The sequence below is a fragment of the Thamnophis sirtalis genome, unplaced genomic scaffold (genome assembly GCF_051295495.1).
Source record: "Thamnophis sirtalis isolate CommonGarterSnake01/CBP01778 unplaced genomic scaffold, rThaSir2_p1.2 scaffold_3, whole genome shotgun sequence".
NCBI lineage: Eukaryota > Metazoa > Chordata > Lepidosauria > Squamata > Natricidae > Thamnophis > Thamnophis sirtalis.
Window position 1 is genome coordinate 168,773,345 of NW_028261383.1, and position 13,109 is coordinate 168,786,453.

A 13,109-nucleotide genomic window follows, 5' to 3' on the forward strand; every position below is an offset into this window, starting at 1 on the left:
TGGGAGTGGCTTGCCGCCCATGTGACCTGATGGGAGTGGCTTGCCACCCATGTGACCGGATATGAAGATGCCGACGACACTTGTGCTCTCACACAGCACTGGCATGCATAAGAATATGATGTAAACTTGTTTTTTAAAAGGCATCTTTGGTTTGCGTTAAAACAACTTCAACACACACAATGTTCTGATTGCACCACAAACGCAGTAGTCATCCTTACCTTTCACAGAGGCACTGAGTTTTATAAATATGAGCATGATAGTGTAGATTTATTATATCCAAGGACCAGTGGTGGGTTTCAAAAAATTTTGGAACCTCTTCTGTAGGTGTGGCCTGCTTTCCGGGTCCACTGGTGGAACCTCTTCTAACCGGTTCGGTAGATTTGACGAACCGGTTCTACCAAATAGGTGCAAACCGGTAAGAACCCACCTCTGGCTGTATGAGATAGATGTTTTGTTGATCACCATTTGCCTGTTCCAGGTAGATTTAAGTAATTAGAAAGGGTTTGCTGGAACAATTCTCTCTGGGAGTCCATGGCCCGGAGGATGAGCTCCGGAAGGCCTCAGGAACTTGGTGCCTCCATGGAAACTATGATAACAGCTCACCTTCATGTTTATGCTGTAATAAGAGCAAATTGTCTACCTTGATCGTCTCTGCAGATTCCGACAGGTCCTTTTCAGGGAAAGGTGGGTGGAATAACCTCCCGCAGACTCAATCGATGAATTTATGATTTCATTTTGCCCATCTAGGTCGGGCTTTAGGGTAGGCAGAATTACTATTGCGGTTTGTCACACAGCCAGCCAGATGTCTAGAGTGGGTCTGGCATTTTTACCACCTATTGAATCCTTGCAAAGGACCCGGGATAGGCAGATGTTGTTGTTTGATGGTGTTGAAAGGTATTGTCTCAGGATGTCAGTTGTTCCAGGTAAAAGGTGCCTTTTGCAATTGACCAGCGATGGTTTTGTCAATGATGAAGATGCTCAGATGGTGCTCCAGTTGTTTTGGGATTGCGTCTATTCCTACTGTTTTATTTTTATCCTGCCTCTATTAAAATTTATACGTAACTTAAGGCTGGGAACACGCCTAATACTCCTTCCTCTCCCTATTTTCTAAACAACAGCAACAACTTTGTGAGGTGAGTTGGGCTTAAAGAGACTGACCCAAAGTCACCCAGCTGGCATTCATGGCACTCAGAGTCTCTTAGTTTTTAGGCCAGCACTTTAACCCAGTGTTTCTCAACCTTGGCGACTTTAAGTCCTGTGGACTTCAACTCCCAGAATTCCCCAGCCAGCTGTGCTTTTGGGAGTTGAAGTTCACAGGACTTAAAGTCGCCAAGGTTGAGAAACACTGCCTTAACCACTACACCAAACTGTCTATTGTAGTGAGTGAGGGCAGGATCATATGTTATAATACTCCGGGGCTCTTTCAAACTTTCGGAGCCTGGTATTTTCCGATTCCCATTTCTGACGTATGGTAATGAACTCAAGACTCACACAGACAATTGTTTGTGTTTCATCGTATTTATTAACATCATCTGAATAAACCTGGCTTTGCCAGCATCAAAGGCACTGTGAGGACAGAAGAAAGACTGGAATGGGTAATCCTGCCTGTCCAAAACTACCAAGAAAATCTTTGTTGCATAGTTTTACATGATTTTGACATCAAAGCTAATAGATGGAAAATAGCTATGTGCTGCAGTGAGAATTTTACATTTGACAAGACACGCAATCTCAATGTGGCACACTCTTTGGCTTTTGCTGTTCTCTCCCCCTCCCCGTAAGCAATAAAACAGTTCTGCTTCCTTGCTTTCTAGAAGAGTAGGCAGAACATACCAGGCTCATAAAAGGGCCCATAATAGAATCTGATAATGCTATTTCAAAGTACTTTACAAAATGCGGACACACAGTAAATAAAACGACTCACTTACACAATGCAATAAAGGAGGGGAGGGAAAAGACGAGGATGGATTTCCTTCATCAAGCTTCTCAACATCTGGAACCTCCCTCCAATATCCAATCTGCTCTTATATACCTACATACTGACAGGTTTCACGCATCATTCTACACTCTCATTCAAAACCATGTTTTGTTGAATTAAGATAGCTGGATGAATTCACGCCAAGCCGAGAACCATGTTTCCCCCCCCCCCCACAAATCACAATATTGCACTACATCACAAATCAACCCATCCCATCTTGGCTTAGTACAATCTGAATTAAAGATCTGTTCTAGAGGGCACGAGACAAGTAGTAGTTCGATGCTAACCAAAACCTCCCTATGAAAGTCTTGGGACAGCTGGAAAATATAACGATAGGGTCATAAACGAAGGTGGGTCAGTGGTAGCAAATAGCACACGTTATCGTGGGAGTAAAGGAGCCGACAGAGAGCAGCAGGGCACTGCTAAGAGTCTCTCTTGTGGCCTGCAGGAAGCAGCAACTGTGGGATTGTGACTTTCTTGTTTCTTCAAGATAGAAAGGTGGAACTAAAAGGTTGCATCTGCTCATTCAGCTGAATGTGGCCAAGTAAGCAGTCTTACTTCACGCATGGACGGTGGAGATAGGAGCTGGGCTTCCGAGCAATCGCAGAAATCCAACATCTCCTCAAGGGGCAGGGGTGGGAGAAAAGGTTCTTCAAGCTTTTTTCCTTGTTGTGCTGTTGTTGTTTTTTTGTTTCGTTTAATTAGGAGGGAGAAGTGAGGGAGTTTTTTTCCCCCTAAGAATACCGCCACTTGCAAATATCGAAACCTGTCCAGTTTTGTTTTGTTTTTTTAATCCCACAAAGTGCCTCATTACTCTACACAGGCAGATTCAACCAAATGTGGATACATGGGAGGATGTTATGAGTGGGGTCCGAGCGGCTCAAAATTCTGGAAAACAAAGGAATTATGGGTCCAGGACAGTCTGTAAGATTGATATCAGGTTTAATGAAATTCCCACTAAAAGGAAGTGTTGGGTGGGCCTTGGAGCTAACATTAATAATAGTTTGTTGGTCTTTCATTTCATAGGGAGAAAGTTGATATCAGAACTTTAAACCATGACAGTAGGAATTCTCACCACCCTCATGATTTGGGGTTTTTTTCTTAGGGTGTGTGTGTGGGGGGGAGGCAGACCAACAATACCATAACAATAGTAAGAATAATAATCTAATGTAGATCTCATAAAAGGGGACCCACTTGTTCTTTTCCTATCTAGTGTAGCCCCTCTACAAATCTTACAAGTTAAAGTGACAGGATAAAATAATAGTCACAGAGTAGCTGAGACAGGAGCTACGATATGCTCTATCCTCAATCAAGACTGGCTCGGATCTTATTCCAATGCAAATAAATTGGGAAAGCTCTACAGTTTGCAAATAAATACGCCGTTATGTATCCTGCTTCAGGAAAGGGATTAAATGAATTGGGAACCCAATTCATTTAAATACAGAAAATGAGAATGTCGGAGAACTCTAAATCAAATGAGTACTTACAAAAGAAATATTTCTAGGAAATTCTGGTGCAGTCTCTCTAGGAAATTCCACTCCGACAGACCCAATGCCATCGGTGAGTGATACTGAAATACAGCTCCCTCAATTAAGGGTCATTTCCTCCCCATAGTGAAGGCCTTCTGCATATCAGAAGGCATGTAGACAAAGCCTTGGGAATGGATGGATAGCCTAAGCTGCAAAATCTGATCCTGCGAGATCACAACATTAAAGTAAATCCCAAACAGCGGTTTTCTTCCCAGTTTCCAGAAGACTTTCCCAAGTCTGCGTCTACTGAGCATCCTTTGAATGCGGTGGCGAGATCCCAGAGGTTACAAGGATGTGCTGTCGGCAACACGGTTTGAATCATCGATACGAGTACCCAGGTGGTGAACCCTGGCACCATCTGAGCAGGCTCTGAACGAGAGACACCTAACCCCAAGGTAGCTTCAGAAGACGGGCCTCATGGATCCAGGACCTCCATAGGCAACTTGCCCTATATCACAAAGTGTTTCCTAATGAGACAATGGGTAGGTGCCTGAAAAATATGTGCACTTCATAGAACATATCCAGCCTAACAGAACGTAAATCTCGTAACTTTCTGCTTTGCTCCAGGGATGTTTTTAAAGGAGGAGCAGACATCCCTCAATTTGGGTACCAGAAATCTGCCAGCGGAGCCAAACGTTGCAGCCTAGCTGTGCAAAGAAAGAGGCTGGCAAGAGCTCCTTTCACAGTTTTCACGCGTGCTCTTATGTTTCGGCGAAGAAAGGCTGTGATTGGTTTGGTCTGAAGTTTCTGTGTTGGTGAGGGGGGCAGCAGCTGAGACGTTACTCCCCAAAGTCCGTGGGTACAGAGGCTCGAGACTGGCAGTGGAGCTGTGCAATTCCCACTAGTGAAGAACTTGTATTATCTAGGGGGTATTGAGGCACCATGTGCGTGTGGGGGATGGAAAGGGCTGGCTTCAGAGATATTGGCAGTGTGGGGCAACCCCTTTCTCCCCCCAGCCCTAAACTGAAGCAGAAGAATAAATTAATAAGTGCCAGAAGTAAGTAATGCCCCCCCCTGCAGGGTATCCTCAACTGCTTCTTGGGTGGCTGGGACAAAAACTGGCCATCTTGTGCAGCTCCAGAGGCGAGAGTGTCGCGGTTAGGATCCTTCTCATCAAGCCAGCAGGGAAGGGAGATTGGAAGGCACCCAGAATCACCAACCTATCCCACTGGAGAGGGTGCATCTTCACCTAATATCTGACAGAGTTCACTGAGACGTTGCTGCATTTCAGGGACCCCAGCCAGCTGCTGCTCCAGGCGCTGCTTCTCCTCCCGCAGGGTGAGGCGGGCTTCAGGGTCCAGCTTCTCAAACCGCCAGCCACCCTCCCCGTCAAACTGGAGGAGGTGGGTATGGTACTTCCTGAAAAATAAGGATGGAAGTGATTGAGAGACCTTTCCAGGGCACAACTTCTGCATTCAGCCTGCCATCTTTCTCCTTGCTCGAGGTCAACCTCGCCCACACTGGCTCTGCTACTGTTCCTCATTCCTCTAGACAAATGCCCTATGCGTAGGAGGGGTTTGGCGGAGGGTATTTTCCACTAAGCTGTCTCCTGGGAGGGGAGTCAGAAACAAAACCACTCTCAGTCTCCAGGGATGAGACCATGGTGCTCCTGCCCACACAATTTCCTGCTGAGGACATGACTCCCTGCTTGGGAAAGCAGCCAGAGACATGACACAGAGAGAGAGAGAGGGGGAGGGAGGGAGGGAGGGAGTATATCTGGGGGCTGGTGAGGGAGAGGAAGGATGAGGCTTGGAAAATGGATTGGCTTGAGGCTTGCCAGGTTCAACACAGAGATGCAATGTCCCTTTTTGCAGCGTGAACTGAAAGAATGAGTTGAGCAAGTGCCTCTTTTCCTGGCACAAAGCTTCTTAAAGGCCCAGGATTCCTAGGGAAGAAGGCCCTATGAAAAAAAAAATCCTTTTTTGTCCCTGCTTTAGGAAAAAGGAACCAGCTCCTGGCCAACAAAGTAGTGGCAAATTCTGCCTCCAGGCTTCCAGGCACACTTTCGTGACCTTCCCATCTGAATCTTCTGGCTATGAGTAGGTGAGAACTTGGTAAAAAGGGATTTCTACAGTAACACAAGGAATGAATTTGCAGTCAGGGAAAGCACTGGGTTGGCACAGGCTTCCTGGAAGAATCCTATGCCTGCCCCTGGTGCTATCATGGAGGGTTGCCAGACATATCCCAGGGATGAGTGAAAGCACAAGTAATAACACGGGAATTCTTTTGAAATGCCTTCCCTTTGTTAATCAAATCAACGACACCCACATGAAAAACAGAAATAGAGGAGGTGTATTCTCAGGCAGGATTACATGGCCGGATTTCAGGGAAAGGACCGAGTAAGAATTCTCCCAACTTCTTTACTTTCCCAACAACTCTGCATGGAGACGAAGGGCGCAGAGGGTTCCACGAGGGATGTTGAGCAACAGATAACGAAATGAGACTGGTCTGCACATCATGCTAAAGCAGGGGTGTCAAACTGGTGGCCTGTGGGCAAAGGTGCGTCACACGCAGGCCACGCCCAGCCCAGCTCCGTGAATGGGAAAAACGTGGTGAAATGTCACGTGACGGTGGCACGACACCATGCGTTTGACACCCATGTGCTAAGGCATAAGACGCTGTTTGCTTTTATAGCAATAGCAATAGCAGTTAGACTTATATACCGCTTCATAGGGCTTTCAGCCCTCTCTAAGCGGTTTACAGAGTCAGCATATCGCCCCCACAGTCTGGGTCCTCATTTTACCCACCTCGGAAGGATGGAAGGCTGAGTCAACCCTGAGCCGGTGAGATTTGAACCGCCGAACTGCAGATAACAGTCAGCTGAAGTGGCTGCAGTACAGCACTCTAACCACTGCGCCACCTTTGTCCCAGCATGCTGTGTGGATCTGGTCACTGTGGTTTGTAAACCTTGATTTCCAGCTAAAAAGGCTGTCACTACGTTACAGTACAATTCCTAGCATTTGTAGACAGTTGCAAAGCAAAGAACTTATAAAAGGAGAAAGAACATAATGGGGGATCCTGTAAAGAACTTAATAGTTTACTGATTTTAGAACAGGGGTAGTCAACCTTTTTATAACTACCGCCCACTTTTGTATCTCTGTTAGTAGTAAAATTTTCTAACTGCCCACCGGTTCCACAGTCATGGTGATTTATAAAGTAGGGAAGTAACTTTACTTTATAAAATTTATAAAGCAGAGTTACAGCAAACCCCTACCGCCCATCATGAAAGCTGGAACGCCCACTATTTTAATTTTAATTTTAATTTAATAACATTTATATGCCGCCCAATCCCGTAGGACTCCGGGCGGCTTACAAATACAGAAATAAATCAAAAATAAAATACAGAAAAAGAAAAGATAGATTTAAAAACAACACACCATACACTCCGTTCTAGATGGGGCTGGACCGTATTTTGGGGTCAACAGCTCCAGGCCTGCCGGAACAGCCAGGTTTTAGTGGCTTTCCGGAAGGCCGAGAGAATGGGAAGGGTCCGGATCTCAGCGGGCAGATCGTTCCACAGGGCCATGGCAGCCACAGAGAAAGCCCTCCCCTGAGTAGTCGTCAACCAGCATTGCCCGGTTGACGGTACCCGAAGGAGGCCCAGCCTGTGAGATCTTATGGGTCGTTGGGAGGTATGTGGCAGGAGGCGGTCCCACAAATATCCAGGTCCCAAGCCACTAGTGGGCGCTAGGGACCAGGTTGACCACCACTGTTTTAGAATGTCACTCCTGATATACTGAGTGGCTTAGCACGAAACATGAATTTAGCCAATTATGAATAATTTTGAAAACCTGTGGTGTCCTAAGAGAATGCGTGAACTGAGGCTCTACCATACTGTATATCTCATTATATCATTGTTTATTCATGCTTTACTAAAGACCATTAGTGACTGGATTAGAACAACAATAAACCATAATTATGGTTTACACAATGTACTAATCCAAAAGTGAACAAATGTACAGGTAATCCTTGTTTAGCAACCAGAATTAGGATTGGCAACTCAACCCTGCTTATAATCTTACTTCAGTTTTCCTTTGTTTTACAGGAAGGTCGTAAATGTGTGGACTGGCCATAAACTTATTTTTTCCATCACTATTCTAACTGCAGTTGCTAAATAAGGCAGTTGCTAAATAAGGACTGCCTATAACTTCACTGAAACACAACATTATTTTTCATGGATTAAATAGATACGAACATTTTTTATTATAATGCAGCTTGATTCACAGATCCTACTAAACTGCAACCATCTTACAAACCACAATGAGTGGGTTCATTTAGCAGAAACATGTGAGTCACCTAATGGCTTTGCAAGTTATCTGAATCCAATCAGTAAGTTTCAGTTCTTAGCAATAGCAATAGCAGTTAGACTTATATACCGCTTCATAGGGCTTTCAGCCCTCTCTAAGCGGTTTACAGAGTCAGCATATCGCCCCCACAGTCTGGGTCCTCATTTCACCCACCTCGGAAGGATGGAAGGCTGAGTCAACCTTGAGCCGGTGAGATTTGAACCGCTGAACTGCTAATCTAGCAGTCAGCTGAAGTGGCCTGCAGTGCTGCACTCTACCCACTGCGCCCTTGGCAGTAGGGATGACTGCTGTCAAGACCAAAATGGTTTCACGAAGCCACTTTTTATAGGTACTGTAATTGTCAGCACCTGTACCCACTACATTTCATTAGACTTCTTAATGTTGCTTCCTTCCCCAAATTTTGATTGTGTTTCGACTGCTTTTATCATTCCTTTTTTTTTTATTATCCCAATGAAATGGAATGTAATTCATAGAAACTCGATGCCACAGTAAATGCAAAACAACAGAATCCTGTGATACCTTAGAGATTAATACCACAAGAGGCCTCGTTGTTTTGGAGGACCTAATTAGGAACTCCCTGGGAATATGTGCTACAAGTGTGATATATCTATTCCAATAAAAACAAAAAACACAGATATTTAAGCAAGGGGGGGAAGGTATAAAGCAGGGGTGTCAAACTTAAGGCCCACGGGCCGGATCCGGCCTGTGGGGGTGCTTAGAGCTGGTCCCCGGGGCCACCCTGGAAACAGCGAAGGACCAGCCCGCCGTGCCTCTACCAGCGAAAACAGGCTCCCAATCTCCGTTTTTTGTTAGGACGGCCTCCTGCAACCTTCTGCCCACATGAGGTCCTCCCAAGCTCCATTTTCACTGGCAGACGGTTGCAGGAGGCCGTCCCAACCAAAAACAGAGATTGGGAGCCTGCTTTCGCTGGCAGAGCACTTGGCCCCACCAGAGGTGCCCCTGACATGAATGATGTCGAGCTGGCCACGCCCACCCCAGCCCTCCAAGGTCAAACACAACCCTGATGTGGCCTTCGATGAAATTGAGATTGACACCCCTGGTATAAAGCATCACAATATCCCAGGCGAAGAACAAGACATACCATAATGAAGGTCGGTGTGTGATGGACAGCAACGCTATTCCTGCATCCTTTGCTGCTTGGAAGATCTTGCCTTCTACATCAATACTGACGGCACTGGTGCATTCATCCAGGAGGGCGTATTTTGGCCTGGGGCAAGGAAAGGAGGGCACAAGTCAGCGACCCCAAATGCCTGTTTCACCAGTCCAGGACCCCATCTGTCACTCCTGTACTGTGCTGCTGTCAAGTCCTACTTCATTTAATAATCAGGAAAGAAACCACTCAACTCCATTTGCTTGAAATTAAGTGTACTTTTACTAATTACAAACGAATAGTAGCGAAGCAAAGCTGAATCTGGTTAATTAGGTGTGAAAGCAAAGAATATCATGCATAGGTCAATCCCCTCCCCTTGGCACCCCAGTCCATAGTCCAGGGGTGGGTTTCTCGCCCCGTTCCAACCGGTTCGGTTGGAACGGGGCCGGCGGCGTCCTCGTGCACGCATGCGTACTAACATCTGTGCGATGCTCCAGCTGCTCCTGGAGGATCGCGCAGGCGCTGTATGCGTCCTGCGCATGCGTGGAAGCGCAGAACTCGTCAAAACCGGGTAAGGAGCGCGGGCGGGCGGGTGGGACAGTCGCCGTTCCCGGAAGTTACTTACTTCCGGGTGCACCGACCAACCGATTCACAGGGACCGCTGCGAACCGGTTGAAACCCACCCCTGCCATAGTCCAATTATAATTCACCCAACTGTCAGGCGGGAGAGATCTTCAAAAAACATCACCAGATGTTTGGAATGCTGGACAGTTAACCTTGGCGGGAAACTCCCTTCCTCCGCATGCGCAATGAGATGGTCAGGTCAGCGTCTAGAATCTTCCTCCAGCACATAATGATTCCCTTCCCAAATACCATGCCCCCCCTCCCCGTTTCAATGGCAGCCGAAGCAGCAGCAAAGCAGAGGCTGACATCTGCCCCCTTCCTTTCCTTTATTCCTGTCTCTTGCATTATCAGGACCACATCTTTCTACTGGAATTACAGCAATTCCCCAGTAACCACCTCAAGGGAAAGGAAGGAAGCAGAGACCTGGAAACATAAAAGGACGCCTGCCCTCTGGAACTATCTTGCTCTTTGACAGGCTCGACTGCTTTCTAAATGCCACTTAGGTTGAAATTATTTCAACAGCAATTCAGGAAATAAGGGAAGTGGCCACTCCTGGCTTGGATTATGCTATTATCATTATTATTGTTGTGGTGGTGGTTGCTGCTGTTTAAGAGTTTTGTTTTGTTTCTGCGTCTATATTTTTATGCACTGGGAATCTTCTGTGATTAGCGTTTGATCAAATCAACCGATCCATTTGGAATTGATCCTGACCACTTCTCCCCAACCCACATTTTTTTTGGAAGCTCTTTTGTGTGACTTAATCCAGCATCACCAGGGAGTGGTGTAAAGCAGCGTCCCCAAGACACCAGCGACAGGTTCAGTGGAGACAGGTTTTTCCACAGACCAGAGGGTGTGTGTGTGTGGTTTTCTTATAGCAATAGCAGTTAGACTTATATACCGCTTCATAGGGCTTTCAGCCCTCTCTAAGCGGTTTACAGAGTCAGCATATCGCCCCCAACAATCCGGGTCCTCATTTTACCCACCTCGGAAGGATGGAAGGCTGAGTCAACCCTGAGCCGGTGAGATTTGAACAGCCGAACTGCTGAACTGCAGTCAGCTGAAGTAGCCTGCAGTGCTGCACTCTAACCACTGCGCCACCTCGGCTCCTCGGTTTCAAGTGCTGCCGGCACCCCATGTATCCCATCCCTTCACTTGTTTACATGGCCCAATTTCCGGCATGCTGTGGTTTCTGGCATCCCCTGGCGTAAAGTACCATTGGAAATGCAGTTCTAGGCACTAACCTGTGATAGAACATCCGGGCCATCCCCATTCTCTGTTTCTCGCCACCTGAAAGTACATCCTTCCAATCGCTGATAGCTTCCCAACCTGATTGAAAAATAGAGAAGCTCTACTGTTAACTTTTTCTGTAGGTTGAATTTTCTCCACCTACCCAATTCCCTGCCTGCTGCAGGTAAAATAAAGGCAAGAGGAGGCATAGGACGCATTTCTTCTCAGTAAAAGAAGTCAAGGTGTTTGATTGCCACCTTCTCCATCCATGCCAGGGGGCTACGCACCTCCTTCACGCTGAACAATATAATTGAGGTTGACGATGTCCAGGATCCGCTCCAGGTCAGAATCGGTATGTCCTTTCCGTCCCATGTCCTTGGCTGTATCTGGGTAAATCACCTGGTCTCTCAGGGTGCCCACAGACATGTATGGTCTACAGTGAAATGCCAAGTAAAACAAAACACACTGATTGGTGTTTGAAGAGCAGCTGAAACTCTCCACAGTTAGGGTGTTGATAGCACAAGCAAGTGAGGCGTGGAGATGATGGCAGAAGCTGTGGGAAACCTTCCTCAGTTTGATGGCCTTCAGCTTTGTTCTCATCCCTGCCAACTCGCATGCACAATCGCCATCCTGGGATGATGAAATCTGGAGCTTAATCAAACTGGAAAGCTACAGAATGCTGCAACGGTAGTTTGCATCAAGTTATTTAGAAATCTCACGATTTCGGAGAAGAGGAAGAGCAGGGGAGAGGTAAGGGAAGAAGGAAGGAGAAGGAGAGCAGGAAGGAAGTAGAGAAGGGAGGGAAGAAGGAAGGGAAAGGAGAGGAGGGAAGAAGGGAGAGAAAGAGAAGGAGAGATAGTAGGAAAGGAAGAGGAAGAGTGGAGGAGAGGCAAGGGAAGAAGAAAGAGGTAAGGAGAGGTGGGTAGAAGAGAGAGAAAAAGAAGGAGAGGAGGGTGGAAGGGAGAGAAAGAGAAGGAGAGGGCAGGAAGGGGAAGAGAGAGGGTAGGAGTAGGGGAGAGGTAAGGGAAGAAGGAAGGGGAAGGAGAGCAGGAAGGAAGTAGAGAAGGGAGGGAAGAAGGAAGGGAAAGGAGAGGAGGGTAGAAGAGAGAGAAAGAGAAGGAGAGATAGTAGGAAAGGAAGAGGAAGAGTGGAGGGCAAGGGAAGAAGAAAGAGGTAAGGAGAGGAGGGTGGAAGGGAGAGAAAGAGAAGGAGAGGGCAGGAAGGGGAAGAGAGAGGGTAGGAGTAGGGGAGAGGTAAGGGAAGAAGGAAGGGGAAGGAGAGGAGGAAGGAAGTAGAGAAGGGAGGGAGAAAAGAAAAGAAAGGAAAAATAAGGTGGTGTTACAACAGGCGTTAGGGATGGTAAACAAAGCAACCCAAACTGTATATTATAACCTCTTAAACGGAATAACAAAAGTATAAGAATGGCAAAGAAAAAGAATAACTATGTGAATGTATATCTATAATTGTATGCAAGAGAATAAATGATAGTAAGAATATAAAGCACAATATAGCTAAACAATATTTCGTGATAAATAGCTAAGTATAAATAAATATAGAATAGTACATAAAAATGGATAACGAATAAGGGGACCATGAACGCAAGATAGAAATGTATAGAAGGGAAAACACTAACTGCAAAGAAACCGATACGGAACTGCTGTAGGATATATGATGGGACTTCTTGTTCCTATGTTGTTTTAAGTCATGTGTTTGTTTTTGTTGATGTGTTTATGTGTTTGTGACCTCTAGGCTGGAATACTGCAACGTGCTCTACATGGGGCTGCCCTTGAAGAGCATCCGGCGACTTCAGCTAGTCCAGAATGCGGCCGCGCGAGTGATTGTGGGTGCACCTCGGTTCGCCCACATAACACCTATCCTCCGCAAGCTGCGCTGGCTACCTGTTGATCTCCAGGTGCGCTTCAAGGTGCTACTTACCACCCATAAAGCCCTTCATGGTAGTGGATCTGGGTACTTGAGAGACCGCCTTCTGCCAATTACCTCCTCGTGACCCATCAGATCACACAGATTAGGCCTCCTCCGAGTTCCATCCGCCAGTCAATGTCGACTGGCAACTACACGGAGGAGGGCCTTTTCAGTAGTAGCTCCGACCCTTTGGAACGATCTCCCCGTGGAGATTCGTACCCTCACCACCCTCCAGACCTTCCGCACAGCCCTCAAGATCTGGCTATCCCGTCAGGCCTGGGGTTAAAGATTGTAATCTGTCCCCACCCGAATGATGAATGTTGTTTCTATTTTAATTATGTATTGTTTTATATGTCATTGTTTGTATCCCCTTCCTCATAAGTTGTAAGCCGCCCTGAGTCCCCCCAGGGAAA

At 46.6% G+C, this 13,109-nt stretch overlaps 1 protein-coding gene across 2 annotated transcripts in view; it reads right to left on the reverse strand.

The window, feature by feature from the left end:
- Window positions 1-2,147: 2,147 nt before the first annotated feature.
- ABCD1 (ATP binding cassette subfamily D member 1) overlaps window positions 2,148-13,109 on the reverse strand; it is a 31,331-nt gene continuing 20,369 nt past the window's right edge. The window contains exons 7-11 of one of the 2 annotated variants that reach the window (XR_015696075.1): window positions 11,061-11,206; window positions 10,788-10,872; window positions 8,914-9,039; window positions 3,463-4,863; window positions 2,148-2,863 (exon numbers count right to left, since the gene is read on the reverse strand). Coding sequence is in view for 1 of the 2 variants with exons in the window: in XM_087710861.1 (XP_087566987.1) it covers window positions 4,665-4,863; window positions 8,914-9,039; window positions 10,788-10,872; window positions 11,061-11,206 (556 nt within the window). In the remaining variant the exon portion in view is untranslated. Of the gene's footprint in view, window positions 4,864-8,913; window positions 9,040-10,787; window positions 10,873-11,060; window positions 11,207-13,109 lie in introns of both variants that reach the window. The other variant, XM_087710861.1, reaches the window with a different exon arrangement.